Source organism: Coregonus clupeaformis, chromosome 18, assembly GCF_020615455.1.
Source record: "Coregonus clupeaformis isolate EN_2021a chromosome 18, ASM2061545v1, whole genome shotgun sequence".
NCBI classification, from domain to species: Eukaryota; Metazoa; Chordata; class Actinopteri; order Salmoniformes; family Salmonidae; genus Coregonus; species Coregonus clupeaformis.
Genome location: NC_059209.1, coordinates 53,799,090 through 53,824,823, shown reverse-complemented (window position 1 = coordinate 53,824,823; position 25,734 = coordinate 53,799,090). Strand labels below are relative to the sequence as shown.

The 25,734-nt window shown below is 43.3% G+C and overlaps 1 protein-coding gene across 1 annotated transcript; it reads left to right on the top strand.

Annotated features, from left to right (window-relative positions):
• On the top strand, window positions 1-23,472 carry LOC121573368 (tricarboxylate transport protein B, mitochondrial). Its single transcript, XM_041885286.2, has 9 exons — window positions 1-288; window positions 12,495-12,602; window positions 15,889-15,988; window positions 18,509-18,647; window positions 20,337-20,421; window positions 20,664-20,768; window positions 21,001-21,116; window positions 21,243-21,316; window positions 21,467-23,472. Exons 1-9 carry the CDS (start codon window positions 186-188, stop codon window positions 21,579-21,581), a joined length of 945 nt encoding a protein of 314 aa, XP_041741220.1. The 5' UTR covers window positions 1-185; the 3' UTR covers window positions 21,582-23,472.
• Window positions 23,473-25,734: the final 2,262 nt, after the last annotated feature.

Sequence of the window (25,734 nt, the reverse complement as noted above, 5' to 3'; positions counted from 1 at the left end):
CAGGGATAGATAGGCTTTCTCCGCGCACCTGCGAGCTGTGTAGTAGCTTACTGTCCACATACAGCAGAGGTCTGACATAGTGTCCATGGTATGCACTGAACGTTATATTAACTAGAAACTAGTTTAAGGACTTTCGTAGACTTAGTTTATAGTTAGATAGATATTTGTTTAATTCTTTCTTGACAATGGAAGAAATTGTCAGCCCCTTTCACAGACCCCGGTGTCTGGCGGCGGCGGCACCTGGAGGAAAAGCGAAATTAACTCACCCAGGGAAGGCGATTCTAGCAGGTAAGTTTTGCCATCCTTTGTTCAGACACCACCTATTGCCAATAGAGATGACTTAACATTTTTGTGATACACACTAAAGTGCCTTTACTGTATAGAGCATCGTCGTGGAGAGAAAGCATTAGCCTGTTGAATTAAGTAACATTGTTTCTGATCATGTCACGTTCAGTTGACAGCCAGGGGTGGTTGTAAATGATGTGCTGATGGTGTTTCATTGGTAGCCGTGCACGAAGCGAGAACCCCCATGTGAATAAGTTAGAACTGTCAACTGTCATGTGTTGTATTGTGTTCAACAGTTCATTCACAACAAAAGCTGGATATGCTTGTCTTCGATGTTATTATTGTCAGTTTCACATGCGCTGTATGTTTGCATTTCAATAAAGAGGCGATTGCCTTAGCTGCCTGTATAGTGCATGACAAAATAGTGGAACTCTTTTTAGACTAGTAGCTACATGGATCTGTTGAATTGTAGGCTTTATTATTATTATTATTAGTTTTCACTTAATATTATTTAGATTCTAATGAATACGATTTCGAATATACTTTCAAATGGATTATTATAAAATTATCTTGTGATCTTTTCTGTAACTGACAATCGTAACACTCTAGCCTTCTAATACTGTATTGCAGAACAACTGCCTGTTTATGAGAGGACACCACAAAGCCAACACCCCTCAGTTTTCTCCCTTAGCGGCAGACAGTAGTTACTCAGATAGAAGGACTGGGGAATGCTCAAATGTTTACCTCCTCCTGCATATGTTAGGATATACAGATCCTTCATTCATGTTACTGTGCAATTTACCTGAGATGACAGAGAGCATCTGTTGCATCTCCATCTGGTTCAGATGAATTAACAGGTAGACTCTTAGCAGGCCAAAGCATGTATTCCCCACTCTGCAGCCCTGTTGTTTTTAGGCAGCAGACACAGTCATCTTTCTGGGGTGTATCCTTCTCTGAAATGACATGTTTCTCTTCTAGACTGCCTCCTCTCCACACAGTGCAATTAAAACGAATAACCCTGAAATTGGACTGGAATGACTTTGAAGTAAAACCACCCAAAACCACCACCTCTGTCTCTGAAGAAAGACTATAACAAACATTGGATGAGGATCAAATATAGAAACCCAAACACTGTGGACTGAACAGGAGAATGTCTCTAAAATGAGTTTTGAGTAGCTCAGACATCTACCTATTAGTAGTAGTAGCCTTCATCTCTGAAATCTCCATTCCTGTGAGGGATACTGGTAGAGCGAGGTCAGGTCTTACTACATTCTCAAGCACTGAATGAAGGAATCTGTTTTCTACTTGTGTCCTTATCCTGCCTGGCTGGCAGGGTCTCTCTCTGTAGCCCCAAACTGCCACGGTCAGATCAGTGCACTGACATTATTATATTACTCTGATCTAGTCTAGTGATCACTGCTAGTGCCCTTTAACCACATCAGACTGGATATATTTAAATGTAGACACTGCTGAAGGAGAGAGATGCTGTCCTTCGATAATGCTATTGAGTTCAATTAAGGCTTTAGGAATCTGGGGTTGTGCTTGTACTATACATAAACCATTGATATGCCATTTTGTTTCAGTAGTTTGTATGAGTAGTTTGATTACAAAGTTGCCATACACTAGGCCTACATGTAGAAAGCATGAGATTCACAATGAAACATATTCCTCAGTGGAGTGAGTGCATGTATAAAATGGCAGAATCAGGTCTGTTATAATGGAGTACTAGGTCGAATAATGCAGTAGTAATATACAAACTCATACAGACTCTTAGTAATGCTGCAGTATGCAATTATAACATAGGCTCATATCCCATACTCTTCCATAGGATATTACGCATAGTGGTTTGTCAAAGTAACCTCAGACTGAACTAGGTTGCATTTGAAACTCATGACCTAACACCCCCACCCCCCTGTGGCGAGTCACATTGTGTGTGATTAGAGTGAGCCAGGGCAGGCTTGTGCATTTCGTGGCCTTGAGAGGCAGCCTCATGGAGAGGCATTTAGCACAGCTCTATTGATTATAGCCTTGACAAGAGACCAAATTGACCCTGACAAACCTTGTACTGTAGTAACGTTGTTGCAACTGTGGAGCAACAATAAAACCAGCCAGCATGAACAGTTTCATACAGTACTCTTTGGTACTGCAGGTTTGTGCAACCATTTTTTCTCTGTAGATATCCTTTCACAACCCTAACAGCCTATGGTGCCATTTCATACACAGTCTCTCCTGACTCTCCTCCTCCTCTCAGCCATTGGTACATTTAAATGAGGCCATCAAGCCAGATGTTAGATTGGAGAAACCCGCCTGGCCTCCTCCCTCCCTTCCTATCCTTTTACCCAGACTAACCAGACAAGCTGGCTGGGAACGCTAACAGCCGAACAGCCAAAGTAACCGGCTCCATCTCTCTTCACTCTCTCTGTCAGCCCAACTCTTATTTAACCTGTTTGTCTAGTTGTACACTCCACTCCTTAAAGCCAGTTGATTACTCCTTATCTATAGAATATATTTCTCTCTCTCTCTCTCTCTCTGTTTTTCTTACTATCTGAATCTATGGGTGCAAATTTAGGGGGAGACCAAGAATATTTTGTTATTTTGATTAATGGCTTGTGTATGTATGTATAGTATATGAGTGTGTGTGTGTGTGTTGAAATCACAGTGTGGTACCCAACGAACTGATCTACTCTCAGAGAAGGAGTCGCTATGACTCAGCAAGATAAAAGCAATCAGGGAAAATGCTCTTGTGTCTATAACTCTGACCTAAGATATTACTCAATCAACAGCCAAGCCAATGCTTTACTATGCCAACATACATAATCCTCCTGACACCCGGTTTGACAGTTAATACATTTGACTAGCACTTCTCTCAGTGCTTAGACATGGAACCACAGCTATATCTGGTTATTTAACCCTGCACTTGGAGTGGTAATGAGTGTGTGTGTATGCGAGAGATTGTGAGTGTGTGCTGCTTGTTAGCGCCCTCTCTCCTTTGCCCGCAGTCTTTTCTCAGTAACTGGCAGAGGCCCAAAGTACATATCATTGAGAGTATCGTTGTTACAAGACATCTTTCTGTGCCATAAACTTGGTTGTTTGAACTATGTGCTGTAGATAAAGACCATAGCCAGGATGCCTCTAGTTTGACTCCATGTGTCTGGTGCCATAACTGACTTAGCTTAGCTTGTGAGAAATATTCCACTTTTGGGACTGGTGTAAAGTAGGATGGGATGAGAGGGTGGAGTGAGTTAGAGAGAGAAAGAGAGGGGGAGAGAGAGCATGTCTTTTTAGATGACATCTGGCATTGTAAAATAAACATTGTTTAGTCTTAGCTAATGGTGCTGTCTCACACTTACAGTAACCCCCTGTGTGTGTGTGTGTGTGTGTGTGTGTGTGTGTGTTTGTGTGGTTGTATCGGTCTCTTGTATAGGCCTGGAGGCACTGGGGGGAAGAACATAAAAAGTCGTAGCTTAATGGAAGAAAAGTCCTACATCTCTTACAAACCCAGACAATGGCTATGAGGCACATTTCTACACGAAGGGTGTATGAGCTCTTTATACTCCCTCTCCTGGGCTCAACAGCCAATGGCGATGGCCGATGTTGAGAGGTGGAGGCTATGATATGAGTCAGGATTGGCCTGGTGCTGAGAGCTTTAAATGGGTTTCTGGCCCTGATTTTCTTTTTATTTGTGCGTTCCTTTGTAGTGAAGGTTTTTATTGTCATACATTGTGTGTGTATGTGTGTGTGTGTGCATGCGTGTATGTGCATCTGTGCGTGTGTGTGAGGTCTGAGAGAGTATTGTATTGCTCTGTGTTTGCAAGACTGTCCGGAGCAACTTTTTATCTCTCTCTCTCTCTCTCTCTCTCTCTCTCTCTCTCTCTCTCTCTCTCTCTCTCTCTCTCTCTCTCTCTCTCTCTCTCTCTCTCTCTCGCTCTCTCTCTCTCGCCGCAGGGCAGCCAATTAAGTTATTTGAGTGGCTGTCTCTTAGACTCAGAGGGCTTGTCAAAGTGTGCACTCACTCCCTGCTCATTCACACCCCACTGCACTCTGCACACTATGCACTAGGTAATACACTCTACACACTCTGAATCTACGACTCACAACCCACCAGCGCCTTGGGGGGCAAGACGTCAAATCACGAAACCCCTGTTGCCCTTTCTGTCAGAGTACATACACACTCTCTCCCTGCCTCTCTTTTTCTCTTTCACCTCTCTCTCTCTCTGACATATGTATTCATTGCTGTTTAAGAAAGTGGCAACAACATCCCACTCATCCTCATGAGACACAAACAAACAAACAAACAATTTAAATTATTATATAAAATTCAAAAACAAACAAAATAGAATTATTGTAAAATTGACTGTGTCCATAAAATGTAGATAGTAAGTATAAGCTGGAAGTAGAGGCCTAAGCATTGTTGTTCACTAATTTACCCCAAGTAGGGAAAGGATGGCGGGGTTGAAAAGTAATAAAGGGGAGTATATATATAAAAAACATGGGGGATTGGAAGTGATGCAGACAATTACATTGATGGAAGTTACAATCTATCTGCAATATTAAGCTGATCCACCCCCAAAAAAACAAAAACAAAAAAACAACAACAAACAAACAAACTGTTTTAGGAATACACAACAACATTGACAGAACAACATCAGTCTCCTTCCATCCTGTCTGCAGGGAACGGCCTACTGGAGGGTTAGAAGCAGTTCAAAAGATTCTCCATGTAAAATTAATAGACATGTGTAATTAAACATTAGTGTAGCGTTTGGGAGCGGTGTTTTGAACAGGCGAAGACTAAAAAGGCAGACGATAGATTAATAATTCCTTTCATCTTTCAGACGAGGCAAACAGCAATATTAAGACTGTATTAATATATCATGTTTGATGTTAAGACATCCTCTGGCTACGGTCTACGTTGGGTTTGGGGAATAGGGACATGAGGCACCATCTTTCTACACTCTCCCCTGTATTCTCATATTCTCATCTCTCTTCACACCAGGTCCCTGGTAAACACATTTTACATAAATGAGATGAGCCTGTATAATTAAAGGTTAGCTATAGAGAGGGTTTTGGGGTAATTTGGTGTCCAGGCTTTTGCACATTATAGTGTTCTGGTCCATAAATGTAGATGGTTAAATATATGAGTTGGCCTGAAACAACTTGTAGTTTAATCTCTCTCTCTCTCTCTCTCTCTCTCTCTCTCTCTCTCTCTCTCTCTCTCTCTCTCTCTCTCTCTCTCTTCTTGTTGAAGAACATGTTTCATTATAATGTGACTAGTCTGGATAAGTAAGAATACATTTAAAGTGTAAATGATTTGCACATTATGGTCCATAAACTGTGTTCTGGTCCATAAACTGTGGGGTTGCCAGATTTGTTTATGTTTATTGGTTGCCAGGTTGGTATTTGAAAGTTAGTTTTTCTCAGTGAAAAACAGGAAGTTCTCATCAGGAGCAGATGTGGCCAACACTCATTAGAGTTAACTCAACAGCAGACAGATAGATAGCACTTCAGAGGTCTTTTCTTCTCTATTTACCTCTCCCTTTGCCAGGCCATCATTGTAAATAAATTAAGTTGAAATAAATAAATACATTTATTTTCTCCCTCTTTCTTTCTGTCTCTCTCTCCATCTCTCTCCTCTCGCTCTCTGTCTCTCTCTCTCCATCTCTTTCTCTCTCTCTCTCTCTCTCTCTCTCTCTCTCTCTCTCTCTCTCTCTCTCTCTCTCTCTCTCTCTCTGTCTCTCTGTCTCTCTGTCTCTCTCTCTCTGTCTCTCTCTCTCCTTCTCTCTCTTCCTCTCTCTCTCTCTCTCTCTCTCTCTCTCTCTTCTCTCTCTCTCTCTCTCTCTCTCTCTCTCTCTCTCTCTCTCTCTCTCTCTCTCTCTCTCTCTCTCTCTCTCTCTGTCTCTGTCTCTCTCTGACTCTCCTCCATGTTTGATCTAATAGTGTGTAATGGTGTGAAAAGTGGGTGTCTTGGCTGGGATGTGTGTCTCTACTGCTGGGCTGCAGCCTATCCACTCAACCAGGCCCACAGTTATACAGTGCCTTCATAAAGTATTCATACCCCTTGACTTATTCAAAATGTTGTTATACTATAGTTATACTTATTCCAAAGTTTGTTATACTTATGTAAATTAGATATTTCTGAATTTCATTTTCAATATATTTGCAAACATGTTTTAAATATTTTTTCACTTTGTCATTATGGGGTATTGTGTGTAGATGAGTGAGATACCTAAAAAAATATATCCATTTTAAATTCAGGCTGTAACACAACAAAATGTGGAATAAGTCAAGGGGTATGAATACTTTCTGAAGACACTGTACATGCTCTGGACTCTGACGATCAGCCTCGGTGGTGTATGTGTGGGTGTGTGTGTGTGTGTGTGTGTGCTCTGAGTGGCTGTGATGCAAGCAGGAAACCAGCTGTGAAGTCTGAAGGGTGTTGATTAAACTATAAATCTGCTTTGCGAGGGCGGAGTGTGTGTGTGTGACAGAGGGATGGTAATGTTCACATTGTTTCCTTTCTCTTCTCCTTTTTTCGTAAAAATGTTTGCCGTGTCATCAATTGCCAAGTGTGCTTGCTTGCGGTCATCAATGTTCACGCGATCGCCGAGTTGATTTTGAAAACACAGAAACGTTTGCTGTAACTCTATTGTGTCCTGGTTGGCGATGGGTTATATTAAGAGTAAGGTTGGACAGGGTGGTGTAGGGCTATATTTAGGAAAGTGTTATTTATATGAGGTGATACACAACTGCAAATAAACTCACTAGTTCCTCTATCAAAATGTATTGACGAAAATAGCAACATACTGTAGATTTTCAACATATATCCTAGTTGTCTGATTGGTTTACATGCTGTGCATGCTCTGTATTTGATAGCCACTCTGTCTGTCCCTGCAGAGCCTCTCTCCCAGTGACTGCTGGGTAGGAAATGGTAAACTAGTTTCTAGGTACATCCATTCCAACTAATAACAAGTGTCAGTGTCATATGAAAACTCATTGATTTTGTGACCTGACACAGAAAGGTAGAGAGAGAGCACCGCCTAGGGAAGAGGTAGAGAGAGAGGGAGGGTGAGAGAGAGGGGGGGAACTGGCGGAGAGAGAGAAGGAGAGTACTCTGATGAATGTTTCTGTGCGTCTGGTTCAGGAGTAGAGATGGATCAAGATGAAAGGTCTGCTCATTCAGCTGTAGTATAGTATTACTGGAGTCATTTAAGGGCTCATATCCTCATATCTGTGTGTGTGTGTGTGTGTGTGTGTGTGTGTGTGTGTGTGTGTGTGTGTGTGTGTGTGTGTGTGTGTGTGTGTGTAATGGATTGGATGGCAAACATGTTCCTGTACCTCAGTATGTCTGATGAGAATTAATAATGTGAGTTGTGTTAGTGCGCATGCATACAGTGGCTTGCGAAAGTATTCACCCCCCTTGGCATTTTTCCTATTTTGTTGCCTTACAACCTGGAATTAAAGTGGATTTTTGGGGGGTTTGTATCATTTGATTTACACAACATGCCTACGACTTTGAAGATGCAAAATATTTTTATTTTTTATTGTGAAACAAACAAGAAATAAGGCAAGTCTCTTGTAGCTCAATTGGTAGAGCATGGCGCTTGTAACGCAAGGGTAGTGGGTTCGATCCCCGGGACCACCCATATGTAAAAATGTATGCACACATGACAATAAGTCGCTTTGGATAAAAGCGTCTGCTAAATGGCATATTATTATTATTATTATGTCTCTATAAGCTTGGCACATCTAGCCAATGGGATTTTTGCCCATTATTCAAGGCAAAACTGCTCCAGCTCCTTCGTTGGATAGGTTCCGCTGGTGTACAGCAATCTTTAAGTCATACCACAGATTCTCAATTGGATTGAGGTCTGGGCTTTGACTAGGCCATTCCAAGACATTTAAATGTTTCCCCTTAAACCACTCGAGTGTTCCTTTAGCAGTATGCTTAGGGTCATTGTCCTGCTGGAAGGTGAACCTCCGTCCCAGTCTCAAATCTCTGGAAGACTGAAACAGGTTTCCCTCAAGAATTTCCCTGTATTTAGCGCCATCCATCATTCCTTCAATTCTGACCAGTTTCCCAGTCCCTGCCGATGAAAAACATCCCCACAGCATGATGCTGCCACCACCATGCTTCACTGTGGGGATGGTGTTCTCGGGGTGATGAGAGGTGTTGGGTTTGCGCCAGACATAGCGTTTTCTTTGATGGCCAAAAAGCTCAATTTGAGTCTCATCTGACCAGAGTACCTTCTTTCATATGTTTGGGGAGTCTCCCACATGCCTTTTGGCGAACACCAAACGTGTTTGCTTATTTTTTTCTTGAAGCAATGGCTTTTTTCTGGCCACTCTTCCGTAAAGCCCAACTCTGTGGAGTGTATGGCTTAAAGTGGTCCTATGGACAGATACTCCAATCTCCGCTGTGGAGCTTTGCAGCTCCTTCAGTGTTATCTTTGGTCTCTTTGTTGCCTCTCTGATGAATGCCCTCCTTGCCTGGTCCGTGAGTTTTGGTGGGCGGCCATCTCTTGGCAGATTTGTTGTGGTGCCATATTCTTTCATTTTTTAAATAATGGATTTAATGGTGCTCCGTGGGATGTTCAAAGTTTCTGATATTTTTTTAGAACCCAACCCTGATCTGTACTTCTCCACAACTTTGTCCCTGACCTGATTGGAGAACTCCTTGGTCTTCATGGTGCCGCTTGCTTGGTGGTGCCCCTTGGTAAGTGGTGTTGCAGACTCTGGGGCCTTTCAGAACGGGTGTGTATATATACTGAGATCATGTGACAGATCATGTGACACTTAGATTGCACACAGGTGGACTTTATTTAACTAATTATGTGACTTCTGAAGGTAATTGGTTGCACCAGATCTTATTTAAGGGCTTCATAGCAAAGGGGGTGAATACATATGCATGTACCACTTTTCCGTTATTATTTGTTTAGAATTTTTTGAAGCAAGTTGTTTTTTTCATTTCACTTCACCAATTTGGACTATTTTGTGTATGTCCATTACATGAAATCCAAATAAAAATCTATTTAAATTACAGGATGTAATGCAACAAAGTAGGAAAAACGCCAAGGGGGATGAATACTTTTGCAAGGCACTGTATGTGTTTGTGATGGAGACACTGCTTCCCTAATAGCCTTCGCATGTAAAACTGTTGTAGTGCTGTCTGGAATGAATGAAGCCTAATGTAGACATACAGTGCATTTGGAAAGTATTCAGACCCCTTTAATTTTTTTCCACATTTTGTTACGTTACAGCCTTATTCTAAAATTAAATTTTTCCTCACCAATCTACACACAATACCCCATAATGACAAAGCAAAAACAGGTTTTTAGAAATGTTTGCAAATTTATTAAAAATAAAAACGGAAGTATGACATTTACATAAGTATTCAGACCCTTTACTCAGTACTTTGTTGAAGCATTGATTTTTCTTGGGTATGACACTACAAGCTTGGCACACCTGTATTTGGGAAGTTTCTCCCATTCTTCTCTGCAGATCCTCTCAAGCTCTGTCAGGTTGGATGGGGAGCGTTGCTGCACAGCTATTTTCAGGTCTCTCCAGAGATGTTAGATCGGGTTCAAGTCTGGGTTCTGACTGGGCCACTCAAGGACACTCAGAGACTTGTCCTGCGTTGTCTTGGCTGTGTGCTTAGGGTTGTTGTCCTGTTGGAAGGTGAACCTTTGCCCCAGTCTGAGGTCCTGAGTGCTCTGGAGCAGGTTTTCATCAAGGATCTCTCTGTACTTTACTCCATTAATCTTTCCCTCGATCCTGACTAGTCTCCCAGTCCTTGCCGCTGAAAAACATCCCCACAGCATGATGCTGGCATCACCATGCTTCACCTTAGGGATGGTGCCAGGTTTCCTCCAGACGTGACACTTGGCATTCAGGCCAAAGAGTTCAATCTTGGTTTAATCAGACCAGAGAATCTTGTTTCTCATGGTCTGAGAGTCCTTTAGGTGCCTTTTAGCAAACTCCAAGTGGGCTGTCATGTGCTTTTTACTGAGGAGTGGCTTCCGTCTGGCCACTCTACCATAAAGGCTTGATTGGTGGAGTGCTGCAGAGATGGTTGTCCTTCTGGAAGGTTCTCCCATCTATACAGAGGATCTCTGGAGCTCTGTCAGAGTGACCATCGGGTTCTTGGTCACCTCCTTGACCAAGGTCCTTCTCCCCCAATTGCTCAGTTTGGCCGGGCGGCCAACTCTAGGAAGAGTCTTGGTGGTTCCAAATTTCTTCCATTTAAGAATGATGGAGGCCACTGTGTTCTTGGGGACCTTCAATGCTGCAGAAATGTTTTGGTACCCTTCCCCAGATCTGTGCCTTGACACGATCCTGTCTCGGAGCTCTACGGACAATTCCTTCGACCTCATGGCTTGTTTTTTGCTCTGACATGCACTGTCACCTATGGGACCTTATATAAACAGGTGTGTGCCTTTCCAAATCATGTCCAATTAATTGAATTTACCACAGGTGGACTCCAATCAAGTTGTAGAAACATCTCAAGGATGATAATGGAAACAGGATGCACCTGAGCTCAATTTTGAGTCTCATACCAAAGGGTCTGAATACTTAAGGTATTTCTGTTTTTATTTTTAATACATTTGCAAACATTTCCAAAAACCTGTTTTACTTCGTCATTATGGGGTATTGTGTGTAGATTGATGAGGATTTATTTTTATTGAATCCATTTTAGAATAAAGCTGTAATGTAACAAAATGTGGAAAAAGTCAAGAGGTCTGAATACTTTCCGAATGCGCTGTACTGACCTGTCCGGACTGGGTCAGTGTGCTAGTGTAGTGTAGTAGAAATGTATTAGATTTCATGTTATCTGCTGAACCTTACTTAACACTGGGATTAGAGGAATTAGAGTTGTTTGTGTGTGTGTGTGTGTGTGTGTGTGTGTGTGTGCACGTGCGCGTGCGCGTGTGTGGGGGAGGGGAGGGGGGGCATCATGACTCAGCTTTCTAGACTGTTGTACAACCTTATCTTGCCTGCGGAAAATACTGTACAAATGCATTATGCATCAGCTACTGTATACAGGCCTTTGCCTTGTTAGGGCAATTTGCTTTGCTGAATACTCTCTCAACCATACAGCAATGTGTAATTGACCACCAACCACTTAAAATCCTTCTATATCTACTGGACATGTATTGTATGTGTCAAAGGTTAAATATATCTCCTACCACCTCCAGAATGCTAAAATGCTAAGTGCTGTAGAGAAGAGATAGAGAGGCTTGGCCTACAATAACGGCAGCAGTGGGATGGATGCCAAGCTGTCACACAGTTGGATGACATATCTGTATACTTCCCGTTATTTCTTTATACAGAGAGGGCCTCTGGGATTAGAATGTGAGTGTGTGAGGGAAAGAGAGAGAGAGAGAGGGAGAGGGGAAATGTGGAAAGTGTGTGTGTGTGTGTGTGTGTGTTATTGAGCTAATGGAGGGTCTTGGGCTGTGTAAGGGAGCCCCTCCCTCTGGGCAGAGCAGATAATTTAATTAACGTCAGCCTCCTCATCCCTCCCTCCCTCCCTCCCTCCCTCCCTCTCTCTCTTCCTCCCTTCTTCCCAAGTGACTCATCTGCATAGTTCTGCTCTTAACACTCTCATCCCCATCCTCTGAACTCATCCACAATATAGAGCTGTCCAACATCCTACATCATATATTCATTCATTCATCGATTCATTTGTTTGTTTGTTCGTTCCTTTGTTCGTTTGTTTGTTTGTTCGATCTAATAGCTACACGTTCATACATAGAGAAAATGGCTGCATCTCCCCATAACATTCCTCTCATACTCTCTGAGCTTTTAAGGTTTATGGATGGCAGCTATCTTTAGGGTTATTGTTATTTATCATGATATAATGACTTTGCCCAAAGTGAAGCCTGCTTCAGCCAGCCTTTAATTTTGTAAGGCCATTGGTTAAAAGCAGAAAGAGTCTGGTACCAAGGCTAGCAACCTGAAGATTCACAAAATATATATTCTGGTTGATAAGCTTTAGCTGACCATTGCTCTCTGTTCAGCCCAGTTCAAAGGAGTTCACTAAACTGTAATGGCATACACAGCCCCAGTAAGCACAGATGGTTCTGAGGACATTTTACAACGTTTGGTTCATCCCTGAATCCTTAGCAGTGCCAGGTTGAAGGTAACTAAATGGTGCTATCTATTCTACAGGTGGTATAGCTTTATCTGACCTCTGCTCTCTGTGTTTTCTACAGGTGGTATAGCAGGGGGTATAGAAATCTGTATCACCTTCCCTACAGAGTATGTGAAGACTCAGCTACAGCTGGACGAGAAGGCCAACCCTCCCAAATACAGGGGCATCGGTGAGTTTCTGACTGTATGTTTGTGTGTGTGTGTGTGTGTGTGTCCTCCCACCCCACAACACAACACACAACACATATACAAAGATCCCTGATAAGTACAAAGTCATCCCCCGCCCCCACTTCGGTCAATCAGATCACGTCTTTCTGTTTCTACTCCCAGCCTACAAGCAGCAACTCAATAGGGAGCCACCAACACAGAGAGTAGTGGACAGAGGCAGACTCAATGCTGCAGGACTGTTTTGAGAATAATAATTGGAATATGTTCAAAGATTCATCCACCCAGGACTCATCCATCAACAGAGAGGAATATACATTGTTAGTCACAGGCTTCATTAGGAAATGTGTTGATCATGTTGTACCCACAATAACAGTCCGGACATACCCCAACCAAAAACCCTGGATGAACAGAGATATCCGTACCATGCTGAGAGCCCGTACTGCAGCATTCAATGTCAGCAGAATGAACTCTGATGACTCGTACGAGCTCCGCAAATCCGGGACGCAAAAAGACAATACAGACTCAAACTTGAATTGATGTTAGACATCTCAGACTCACAACGCATGTGGCAAGGACTACAGCCTATCACAGACTACAAAGGCAAATCCAGCTGTGTGGTGCCCACAGAAACCTCCCTCCCAGATGAGTTTAACACATTCTATGCTCGCTTCGAGGCACACAATACCGAGGCATCCAGGAAAACTCTCGCTGCTCCGGACAACAAGGTGCTTTCACTCTCCAAGGCTGACGTGAGGAAAACTCTCAAAAGAGTGAATACTCACAAAGCCGCCGGCCCAAATGACATCCCTGGCCGCGCCCTCAGAGTGTGTGCTGACCAGCTGGCGGGTGTCTTCTCTGACATCTTCAACCTGTGACTGTCCCAGGCTGTAGTCCCAACCTGTTTCAAGGAGACCACCATCGTCCCAGTGCCCAAGAAAAACACTGGACCCACTCCAATTTGCCTACCACTCCAACAGATCCACGGAATATGCCATTTCCATTGCTATTCATATGGCCGTAACACATCTGGACAAGAGGAACACCTACAGTACCAGTCAAAAGTTTGGACACACCTACTCATTCAAGGGTTTTTCTTTATTTTTACTATTTTCTACATTGTAGAATAATAGTGAAGACATCAAAACTATGAAATAACACGTATGAAATCATGTAGTAACCAAAAAAGTGTTAAACAAATCAAAATATATTTGATATTTGAGATTCTTCAAAGTAGCCACCCTTTGCCTTGATGACAGCTTTGCACACTCTTGGCATTCTCTCAACCAGCTTCACCTGGAATGCTTTTCCAACAGTCTTGAAGGAGTTCCCACATATGCTGAGCACTTGTTGGCTGCTTTTCCTTCACTCTGCAGTCCAACTCATCCCAAACCATCTCAATTGGGTTGAGGTCGGTTGATTGTGGAGGCCAGGTCATCTGATGCAGCACTCCATCACTCTCCTTCTTGGTCAAATAGCCCTTACACAGCCTGGAGGTGTGTTTTGGGTCATTGTGGACAGATTTCCACTGGTCTAATGTCGATTGCTCGTGTTTCTTGGCCCAAGCAAGTCTCTTCTTCTTATTGGTGTCCTTTAGTAGTGGTTTCTTTGCAGCAATTTGACCATGAAGGCCTGATTCATGCAGTCTCCTCTGAACAGTTGATGTTGAGATGTGTCTATTACTTGAACTCTGTGAAGCATTTATTTGGGCTGCAATTTCTGAGGCTGGTAACTCTAATGAACTTATCCTCTGCAGCAGAGGTAACTCTGGGTCTTCCTTTCCTGTGGCCAGTTTCATCAAAGCGCTTGATGGTTTTTGCGACTGCACTCGAAGAAACTTTCAAAGTTCTTGAAATTTTCCAGATTGACTGACCTTCATGTCTTAAAGTAATGATGGACTGTCGTATCTCTTTGCTTATTTGAGCTGTTCTTGCAATAATATGGACTTGGTATTTTACCAGATAGGGCTGTCTTCTGTATATACCCCTACCTTGTCACAACACAACTGATTGGCTCAAACACATTAAGAAGGAAATAAATTCCACAAATTAACTTTTAACAAGACACACCTGTTAATTGAAATGCATTCCAGGTGACTACCTCATGAAGCTGCTTGAGAGAATGCCAAGAGTGTGCAAAGCTGTCATCAAGGCAAAGGATGGCTACTTTGAAGAATCTCAAATATAAAATATATTTTGATTTGTTTAATACTTTTTTGGTTACTACATGATTCCATATGTGTTATTTCATAGTTTTGATGTCTTCACTATTATTCTACAATGTAGAAAATAGTAAAAAAATAAAGAAAAACCCTTGAATGAGTAGGTGTGTCCAAACTTTTGACTGGTACTGTATAAATATTTTTTATCCAGTCGGATAAACACTCCAAACAGCCTACCCGACCACTCGGAGGCGTCGGCATGGTCCTAAAGAACACCGTTGCCTTGTTTTGTATCACATTCCAATGATAAACCCCGTCCCCAGTAAAAGTTGCGCCCCTGGATACGACTAATAAAACTTGAAACAATAATCCCAACCCTCACCCTAACCCTAACCCTAAGCCTCACCCTAACCCTCACACTAAACCTCACCCTAACCCTCACCCTAACCCTCACCCTAACCTTCACCCTAACCCTAACCCTCACCCTAACCCTAAGCCTAACCCTTACCCTTACCCTACCCATCTCCTTTAATACATCTATACCTTTTCTCCCCCAATGCATCTAACCCTCCAAAGATACAAGGTCGTCATCGTGTTTACCAAACCAATCAACGTTCATCTATCTTTTGTTCTCTCTCCATTTCTCTCTCTCTCTCTCTCTCTCTCTCTCTCTCTCTCTCTCTCTCTCTCTCTCTCTCTCTCTCTCTCTCTCTCTCTCTCTCTCTCTGTGTGTCCCATTCAGGATCTAATGATCAAATTATCATCATCCTCAGGTGCATTAGTGATTCAGGCAGGCTGTCACTCTGCTTGTTAGTATGACTATAAACAGGCACACACATACACACACACACACACACACACACACAAACACACACACACACACACACACACACACACAGTGTCAGTCTGGTTTCTCTTGGCTGGAGCTCTGAGGATCTGATACCATCTTAATGAGCCCTGCAGACAGATGTCTCTGTCTCATACTAGCTAGCTATGCTTATCAAGGAGTTTTCATACCGTTGTCTCTTTCTGTGTGTGTGAATATGAATATGTGATTTTAATGCTCTCTGGTTGTCTATAGCTGGTTGTATGTTCATTTGATGTTGTGTGTTACTTTTGTGTGTGTGTAGGTGATTGTGTGAAGCAGACAGTACAGGGTCATGGGGTGAGGGGACTGTATAGAGGACTCAGCTCACTGGTCTACGGATCCATACCCAAATCAGCTGTCAGGTATGTAGAAGGCACCTAGCCCCACACAAACACATGCACACTCACTCACATACCCACAATGCATAGCTCAGATGTCACGCTGGTCTCCTGTGAAATAATTGTGTTATTCTTTCCGCAAGATGACATTTCAATAGAGACCTCTGTAGGGTGGCAGACAGAAGCGTCTTAGACAGGGGCATTTAGCATCTCTCTCTCTGTGTGTTAAAGGGCAGAGCCTGTCTGTAGACTGGACAGACAGAGCCATCCAGGCGGAGCAGAGCTGCCACTCAGTGTCTCAGTGGAGATACAGAGAGGAAAACCTGTGGATGTGTGTTTGTTTGTGTGTGTGTGTCAGTGTGTGTCGGTCAGTCAGCCTAGGGGAGGGGGACAGTAGGCAAACAGGGCATAGAGGTGGACAGGCCAACAAGAGTAGGCCACATCATCTGTCTACACTCTCAGTCTGACAGCCGTGTGTGTGTGTGTGTGTGGGGGGGGTTGTCTTCTCCTCACCTCTCCCTCTTTTCCCTCTTTCCCTCCTCCCCCTACCAATCCATAATTTTCTCCCCTTTCCCACCATCTCCCCCATCCCATTAGCTGATTGCCTGTTATGTACAGTGGTGGAGGGGTGGGGGGTGTATAGGAGATGAGGGCGGTGCCAGAAAGAGACACTTGGATTTAACGTAGAGAGACTGATCTTTTTTATAAAACCTGCCTCCCCTCCTCATCCTTTTCCCCCTCCTTTCTTCCCCATATCTCCCCCCTTTCTCCATGTACTTGCCTCCTCCCTCCTGCCCCCCATCTCTTGGCAAAGAGTGACTGACCTTGCAGATAGAGCCCTAATGGGGTTTAGGAGACGTTCCATGGTCTCCGTGACGACCAAAGTGCCTCTGACTCATCCTGGACTATGGGTGCAGGCTCGGCTGTCATCCGTCACGTTGTAACAATACACCTTTTTCTGTTCCGTTTGAATTGGCTAAAGAGAGGAGGTAGTTCAGCCATAGTATATTTTTGTCTATTTAGTCATTTTAATGGGCTAATCTAAAGTGTAGTTCAAAAAAGTATGTTGGCACTTCCTTGCAGTCCAGGTAAGGTGGATGGGAGAGAGTGCGAGACCGAGACAAAGAGAGAGAGAGAGAAATAGAAAGAGAGAGAGGGAAAAGAGAGACACCTGTATAAAGGTATCATTGCCTTCTGTTTGCCAGTCAGAGTGTGTGTTCCTGCACGGTAGAGAGAGTATGCGAGTCGTGAAGCGGCTGTCACTCAAGCAAACAAACATGAGTCTTAAGTAGAGACAGATAAACATATGCTGAATTTTAAAGAACCAAGAAATATGAGGCGAAAAAAAAGAGAAAGAAAGTTAGTGAGAGCAAAAGGAGGGATAGAGAGAGAAGAGATGATGTAATAGAACAGCGAAACAAACCCAGAGATAGAGACAGATCGTCAATGTCTGAGACAGACATGAAGACATCGCTCAGACCAGACACTCGGGTGAGAGGGCAGAGGCACAAGAACTCTAGCCTCGTGAAACCAACCTGATCTGTGAGTGTACTGCTTTAACAGGCTACAAGAAAACAAACTGTTAATCAACACTAAGTGGCAAAGTGTCTTTCCTTCCCCTCTCCTCCTCCTCCCCCTCTCCTCCTCTCTTCCACCATGTTCAGTTTGTTCCTGCTATCACCAAAATCCAATTCCTGCTATAAATAACTCTATGGCACAGCATCTCCTAACTGATTACACACGCGCACACACACACATACACACTCCCTGAGGTGAGACGGAACTCTCAGCTCGCTTCCATGGTAGCAGTTGCAGTTGCTGGGCATCCGTTGCTTGCCGAGGCATCAGACACCTTTTAACATGGAAGTGCCTTGTGCTGGGTAGTAAAAAAATCTAGTTCACTAGCAGTTTGTTTCACTTCACCTGGGCATCGAAGGAAGTCATTTGCCTCTTACCTTGAGGTGTATCTATGTATCCACTTCCATAGGACTGAGGCAAGACTTCTACTGTGATTACTAAGCAGTTCTGTGATATGGGGCTCAGAGAGGAACCTGGTGTGAAATTCTGCTCATCTGTAGTTTAGCTGATTAAACCCAACATGGCTTCCTCTAAGGTGTCCAGTGGGGTTAGAACTCTTTGAAGATTTTTCGTTGTTTCTGTATCTCATCCAGATATATCAGTAACTCTGATCTTCACAGTAATACAGTATCAGTTTATGTGCTTTACTGTCACCTAGGTAACAAGCTCAGCCACTCAGCTGAAGAGGAGGCAGGCTAGAGGGAGATTCTATTGAGAGTCTAATAAGATTCTAAAACATTTTAGATTTAGGTTCTAGTCTGATATACTATGAGATAGACTAATATTCAAATTCCAAGTGTACCACACTCAAACCTGAGCAACAGCAGCTCTGCTTGTTATTGATGACTCTAACTCAGAAGAACCACATTGATTGAACTGGTCAAACTGACTGGACTGGACCGTTTACTAACCTGTTCTCTCTCTCTCCATCTCTCTCTTTTTCTCCTCCCCCTCCCCCTCTCTCAGGTTTGGTGTGTTTGAGTATCTCAGTAACCATGCCCGTGACGAGGCAGGGAAGTTGAACAGCACCAGGGGTCTGCTATGTGGGCTGGGGGCTGGAGTCATGGAGGCTGTAGTCATAGTCTGCCCCATGGAGACTGTCAAGGTACGTCTGAGACAGAGCATCTCTTTACCTACCTCTCTCATCCCACCCTATATACTCCCTCTCCTCTTCCTCTCTCTCCTGTCTCTCTCATTTTACATTGACATTTTAGTCATTTAGCAGACGCTCTTATCCAGAGCGACTTACAGTTAGTGAATGCATACATTATTTTTTTTCCTACCCCCTGTGGGAATCGAACCCACAACCCTGGCGTTGCAAACGCTATGCTCTATCAACTGAGCTACATACCTGCCGGCCATTCCCTCCCTTACCCTGGGCCAATTGCGCACCGCCCCGGTCGCGGCCGGCTACGACAGAGCCTGGATTCGAACCAGGATCTCTAGTGGCACAGCTAGCACTGCGATGCAGTGCCTTAGACCACTGCGCCACTCGGGAGACTGTCTCTCCTCTATACCCCCTCACCTCTTCCTGTCTCTTATCCTGTCCTATATACTCCCTCTCCTCTTCCTCTCTCTCTCTCTCTCCTCTTCCTCCTCCACACCCCCCTCTCTCCTCCTCCTCATCTTTATCCCCCACTCCCCTCCTCTCAGATTCAGTGTCACTGATATCCCCTACCCACTGGTCTGGGGTCAGATTGGCTGTTCAGCTGATGATAATAATATTTAATGGGTGTGTATATTTGTCCTATTTCACATATGTACAAGTGTGTATTAATATGCATGTGTTTTTTTGTTGCATATCCCACTCTCCCTGAGACACCCTCAGAGATAGAGGTCACGGCCAGAGTCTAGCATTATCAGCGGCGACCCTGGAGAAATTAGGGTTAAGTGCCTTGCTCAAGGGCACATAGACATATTTTCACCTTGTCAACTCAGGGATTTGAACTAGCGACCCATGGTTACTGGCCCAACACTCTAACCGCTAGGCTATCTGTTTTAGATGTGGAGATGGGTAGAAAGAGCTGATCCCAAATCAGTTTCTAGATTTGTTAAACGTCTAATCCAACAGCTGAATGAGGGTGAGTTGACCCGAGCCTTCAAGGAGTGTACTCTTTGATATTCTCTGAAGTAAAGCCCAGACAGACAAAAACATCCCTCAAGGCTGTCTTGTCTGCTCTCAGTGCTCTGAGAAACTGATAATAAATTATTATAAAAAAAAAAATATTCACCTTTATTTAACCAGGTAGGCCAGTTGAGAACAAGTTCTCATTTACAACTGCGACCTGGCCAAGATAAAGCAAAGCAGTGCGATAAAAACAACAACAACACAGAGTTACATATGGGATAAACAAAATATACAGTCAAAAACACAATAGAAAATCTATATACAGTGTGTGCAAATGTAGTAAGTTATGGAGGTAATAATAAGGAACAGTGGGAAAAAAGTGATAATGCTCTTTTCCTGGAGCAGGCATGGGTTTGTTAATACAACTGTCTGTGTGAGTTTGTGTGTGTGTGTGTGTGTGTGTGTGTGTGTGTGTGTGTGTGTGTGTGTGTGTGTGTGTGTGTGTGTGTGTGTGAGGGTGTGTGAGGGTGTGTGAGGGTGTGTGTGGGTGTGTGTGGGTGTGTGTGGGTGTGTGTGGGTGTGTGTGTGTGTGTGTGTGTGTGTGTGTGTGTGTGTGTGTGTGTGTGTGTGTGTGTGTGTGTGTGTGTGTGTGTGTGTGTGTGTGTGTGTGTGTGTGTGTGTGTGTGTGTGTTTGGTGATCACGCTGTCCCTGTGTTCTTTCTCAAGGTTAAATTCATCCACGACCAGTCTTCAGCCAACCCCAAATACAGAGGCTTCTACCATGGAGTCAGGGAGATCATCAGAACCCAAGGTAAGAAAGGGGGAAGTTACCCCTAGACACTCATCTAAGGTCGCTTTTGCATTTCTCCATGGTAAGGTTAGGGTTTAGGGAGGATAATCTGGTCCTACCACCCTAAACTGGAGCGGTCAACAAAGGCCTTACATGTGGATTCACACTGACATCCACTGTTTTAAGAGGGTAATGCATATGCTGCTACTACATCCAGTGATGCTAACTGCTGCTAAGTGCTGCTGTCTGCTGCTGTCCCCCAGGTATTAGGGGGACGTACCAGGGCCTGACAGCCACCGTTCTGAAGCAGGGCTCCAACCAGGCCATCCGCTTCTACGTCATGACCTCCCTCAGGAACTGGTACAAAGGTATGAGACTTCAAGGTTGCGTGCAAGATGATATCCTATAGGGCTCTGTTCAAAAGCACCCTGAGCCATCATCATCATCATCAGGAAGCTTGAGTACATGTCTACGCCACACAGAAAATGCTGACCTCTAGTGGTCACTTGTAAAAAGGTACTCTCTTTGACAAGCGTACTGTATGCATCCGACTTGGGTGAGTGTTAAACAGCATTCTGTCTGTGTGTCTCCTCTTCCCAGGGGATAACCCCAATAAGGCTATTAACCCCGTGGTGACGGGAACGTTTGGAGCCATTGCAGGAGCAGCCAGTGTGTTTGGGAACACCCCACTGGATGTCATTAAGACCAGGATGCAGGTACAGGATAGGGTACAATCCATAGTATGGGCACTTGTGTAGATCTGAAAGGATTGGATGTGTTAGAAATACATATGACATAACTCCACCTCTGTCTGAATAACCCTGTTTTTTTCTCTCTCTAAGGGTCTGGAGGCTCATAAGTATAAGAGTACGCTGGACTGTGCCGTCAAGATCATGAGACACGAGGGTGTACGAGCGTAAGTGCACCACTATACTCTTCTATACAATCAAACTTTATTCATGACACCCTTCAGGAGCATAAGGATTCTTGAGGTTCTACTCCATAGAGATCATGTGTTCTATATGCAATTCAGTGTTCTACTCTCTCCTTGTTCTGTGTTCTCTAGGTTTTATAAGGGGACGGTCCCTCGGCTGGGCCGTGTGTGTCTGGATGTGGCCATCGTCTTCATCATCTATGAGGAGGTGGTCAAGGTTCTCAACACGGTCTGGAAGACGGAGTGAGGGGGCGCGGCGCGGCTGGAGCCTCTGACCTCTCTGGGCCAAACAGGATGTGACCGGACAAATACCTACTATCACTCTGTAGTGGGTGCCCTATCATTCTGAGTTAAAGCATAGTGGTTCTGCCTTGGCCTCAGGGTCTAGTTACAGTAGCAGCTATATGAGTTGTAACTTATACCATCCCATGGAAAGGGTTTTCCTTTTGAGAATTTATGACCAAGCCTTTTATGCAATAACTTTACATGTGTGATATGACATTTATTTTTATAATGCATATGATTATAACAATTGATGTTTAATTGCAGTTCCAGATTCCATGCCCTCCAGTAGCAAGCTGCCAAGTTGTGACAAACCTAATTATTGTCACAGTTCTACTGTAATACAACTCACCCTTTAGGGCTGGCTAACAGCGTTTTCCTCAAGTGAGAAGTAATATATTCTGACCAAGAGAAGAGAAAAATGTAAATAATCTACTGATTCATAATATATTGATCAGAGTCTTTATCAATGTATTTATTGAACGTTGAATGTTGACTAATGTGTCTTTGTGTTCGAGACCGTTGCTGTTATACTGTGCAGTGTTATGAACTAACTAGTAAGCTAATGCGCTACAGTGTAGGGATTGGGTGGGTGCAAGAGGTCGCATTGGGTTCATTACAGCTCATTCCGACTCAACCATAAGTCAGTTTCCTAGCTCACAAGGCATCCTACCACAGATGTTTGTATTCCAGACAGATGAGCCACGTTCTGAGATGGAACCCTAGGGGAACATTCACATTCCATCCACACACATTCCAATCATTTCAGAGGCCTTTGTTGTCAAGCGTTGTAAAATTCAAAATCATTGACATTCTGTTATATTTGGTGCCATTTTGGGGGTTGTTTTTGTGTTTTAATTTCTTTCATTATTGTTGCCTTGCAGATGTGGCTATTCATTTACGAAAACAACAATTTTGAAACCATTACAATGTATTATGTATTTCTTAATCCATCATCTCATCTAGGTTTTCAGGGTCTTGATTGTACAGTGTAATAATGTGAGAGCAGTCTGAGTCTGCAGTTTGCCCTAACGACAAGAAAACATGGCTTTATTTTGCATCAGTGGAATAGCTCATTAAATGCATTGTTATTTAGCTTTTAGCGACCAATACCTTTGACTCTGTGTTGTCAGTAACGGTAGATTGACTGTTTTGACTCTGTGTTGTCAGTAACAGTAGATTGACTGTTTTGACTCTGTGTTGTCAATAACGGTAGATTTACTGTTTTGACTCTGTGTTGTCAGTAACGGTAGATTGACTGTTTTGACTCTGTGTTGTCAGTAACGGTAGATTGACTGTTTTGACTCTGTGTTGTCAGTAACAGTAGATTGACTGTTTTGACTCTGTGTTGTCAATAACGGTAGATTGATTGTTTTGACTCTGTGTTGTCAGTAACAGTAGATTGACTGTTTTGACTCTGTGTTGTCAATAACGGTAGATTGATTGTTTTGACTCTGTGTTGTCAGTAACGTTAGATCGACTGTTTTGGCTCTGCTTTTACATACAGTAAGTGCTGCATAAAATATGTACTGTAAGGTGCGGAAGGCCTCAGTCCTCTCCTCAGCATATGCTGTTTTAGGGCTGGATTCAATAATTTCCGATTGAGCCGACATATGAGTCGTATGCAGAGTTTACAGTGAAAATTGCCTTTAAATTTCAATCAAGCTATAACGCGGATCTTCTGTGATACTTCTGTGATCGGATTGAATCCAGACAGATTCCATAATATCACCATCAAATTAAATGGATATCATTTCAAATTCCTAGAGGAATTCGCTGTGTTTCTTACCTTGTTATAACCTCTAAATCTAAGGTGGTATTACATCAAGGACCAATAAATAACCACTTTGCCTTTGCATGCCTTTATTTTCAATTTCAGTTTTTCAAGAATACATTTTTGAAAGGTACTAGCTTGTGTGTGTGTGTGCCTGTGTGCGTGCGTGTTCCTCCATCCTACTCCCCTTTGATGAGGTCAGGGATGTAGCTGTCCCATCAAGAAATCTGAAAGCGAAAGAAACAGTTTATAGTTACAGCATCATTACTTTTTACATGGTTTCTGCATTCAAACGAGCATGCTACCTGGGGTCCATTCAATCGCAACTGAATAGTGGTTCTGGCTATGTATACAAGCTAATGTTAGTTAGTGAATTACCATATAGGTACTTGTATAGTATTCTTCTAGTCATATGGCTCTGGCGATGTGCAGTATAGAAACAAGGGTGTGGATATCAGTCTCTTATAAACTACAGTTGAGGTAATTACAGAAGTGAATTTGAGTGAACCATCTCGTTATGTGAAGTGTCTGTACCTGTATTTCTCATCAACTCCCTCCTGTCATCCTGCATTTCTTTTATCTTCCTCTCATAGTCCTCCTGCTTTCTCTCTCTGCTCTTTCTGAGGGAATCCCTTGCCATCGCTACGCTGTCCATCACGTCCCCCAGATTCTGTATTACACTTTCCAGTCTTTTTCGGTCTTTCTCCAGCGCCATCAATGCCTCCTTGTATGTTTCCTTCTCCTTTTTCTCTTCCTTCATTCTCTACTTCCCTCCTTCCATTATCCTTCTCACTCTCTCCCTTTCATCCACATCCTCTCTCATCCGCTCCATTATCCTTCTCACTCTTTCCCTTTCATCCACATCCTCTCTCATCCGCTCCATTATCCTTCTCACTCTTTCCCTTTCATCCACATCCTCTCTCATCCGCTCCATTATCCTTCTCACTCTTTCCCTTTCATCCACATCCTCTCTCATCCGCTCCATTATCCTTCTCACTCTCTCCCTTTCATCCACATCCTCTCTCATCCGCTCCATTATCCTTCTCACTCTCTCCCTTTCATCCACATCCTCTCTCATCCGCTCCATTATCCTTCTCACTCTCTCCCTTTCATCCACATCCTCTCTCATCCGCTCCATTATCCTTCTCACTCTTTCCCTTTCATCCACATCCTCTCTCATCCGCTCCATTATCCTTCTCACTCTCTCCCTTTCATCCACATCCTCTCTCATCCGCTCCATTTCCTTCTTCACCCTCTTCTCCATGTACTCCCTCTCTCTCTCTCTCTCCCTCTCATTCTTTTTCTTTTCCATTTCCTCCTTCACTTTTTCCACCTCTTTTTCACTCTCCTGAATCTTCTCCTTCAATCCTTCCAACTTCTCCATCAATCTCTCTACCTCTTCCTCCCTCTTTCTCTCAATCTCCTCTTTTAGTCATCTCTGTCTTCCACTTGTCGTCCACCTCTGCCTTTATCCACCTCTCTGTCTTTCTTCTTCATCTCTGCTGTTACTCTGACTACCTCCATCTTTACCTTCTTCTCCATATCCAAAGTCACACGCTCCACCTCCTTCTCCCTCTTCTCAAACTCCTCCCTCCCTCTCGCCATTTCTCTGTCCTTTTCTCCATATCTTAATATTCTCCTTCAATCCCTCCAACTCCTCTTTCACCTTCTTCACCTCTTCCTTTGCCTTCTCTTCCACATCTATTTTCATTCTGTCAATAGCTTTCTCTTTCTTTTTAATAATCTCCTGTTCTTGTCATTTTCTTCCATCTATCATCCACATCCACTTTCAACCTTTCTACTATTATTATTCTTCCTCACTAACCTCTCTTTCTCCTTTTCCAACTCCCTCAAAAATGTCCAGCTTCTTGCTCTTCTTCTCCAGTTTCTGTGTATGGTGTCAGCTGGGTTAGCTACTGGGAAAGCAAAACACATTTTTCAGACATACGGAATATCTATGTTATTGTATTCTATTGTATTCTTGTCTAGTCCAGTCTAATCTAGTCCAATCAAGTCTAGTCTACCCAGTTATCTTAACATGGCAAAGTCAGATTTAATTACCCTTACTAATTAAAAATTGCATATACAGTGCCATGAAAAAGTATTTGCCCCCTTTCTATTGTTCTCTACTTTTGCATATTTTTGATACTGAATGTTATCAGATCTTCAACCAACCCTAATATTAGATCAAGGGAACCTGAGTGAACAAATAACACAACAATTACATACTTATTTCATTCATTTCATAAACATAGTTACGCAACACCCAATGCCCCTGTGAGAAAAAGTAATTGTCCCCTTACACTCAATAACTGGTTGTGCCACCTTTAGCTGCAACGACTCC

Bases quoted from the DNA above. Each gene is read 5' to 3' on its own strand.
- LOC121573368 (XM_041885286.2), top strand. From the start codon at position 186: ATGGAAGAAATTGTCAGCCCCTTTCACAGACCCCGGTGTCTGGCGGCG. The intron at 18,648-20,336 runs GTACGTCTGAGA...TTCTTTCTCAAG, and splicing joins GCCCCATGGAGACTGTCAAG to GTTAAATTCATCCACGACCA. The intron at 21,317-21,466 runs GTAAGTGCACCA...TGTGTTCTCTAG, and splicing joins AGACACGAGGGTGTACGAGC to GTTTTATAAGGGGACGGTCC.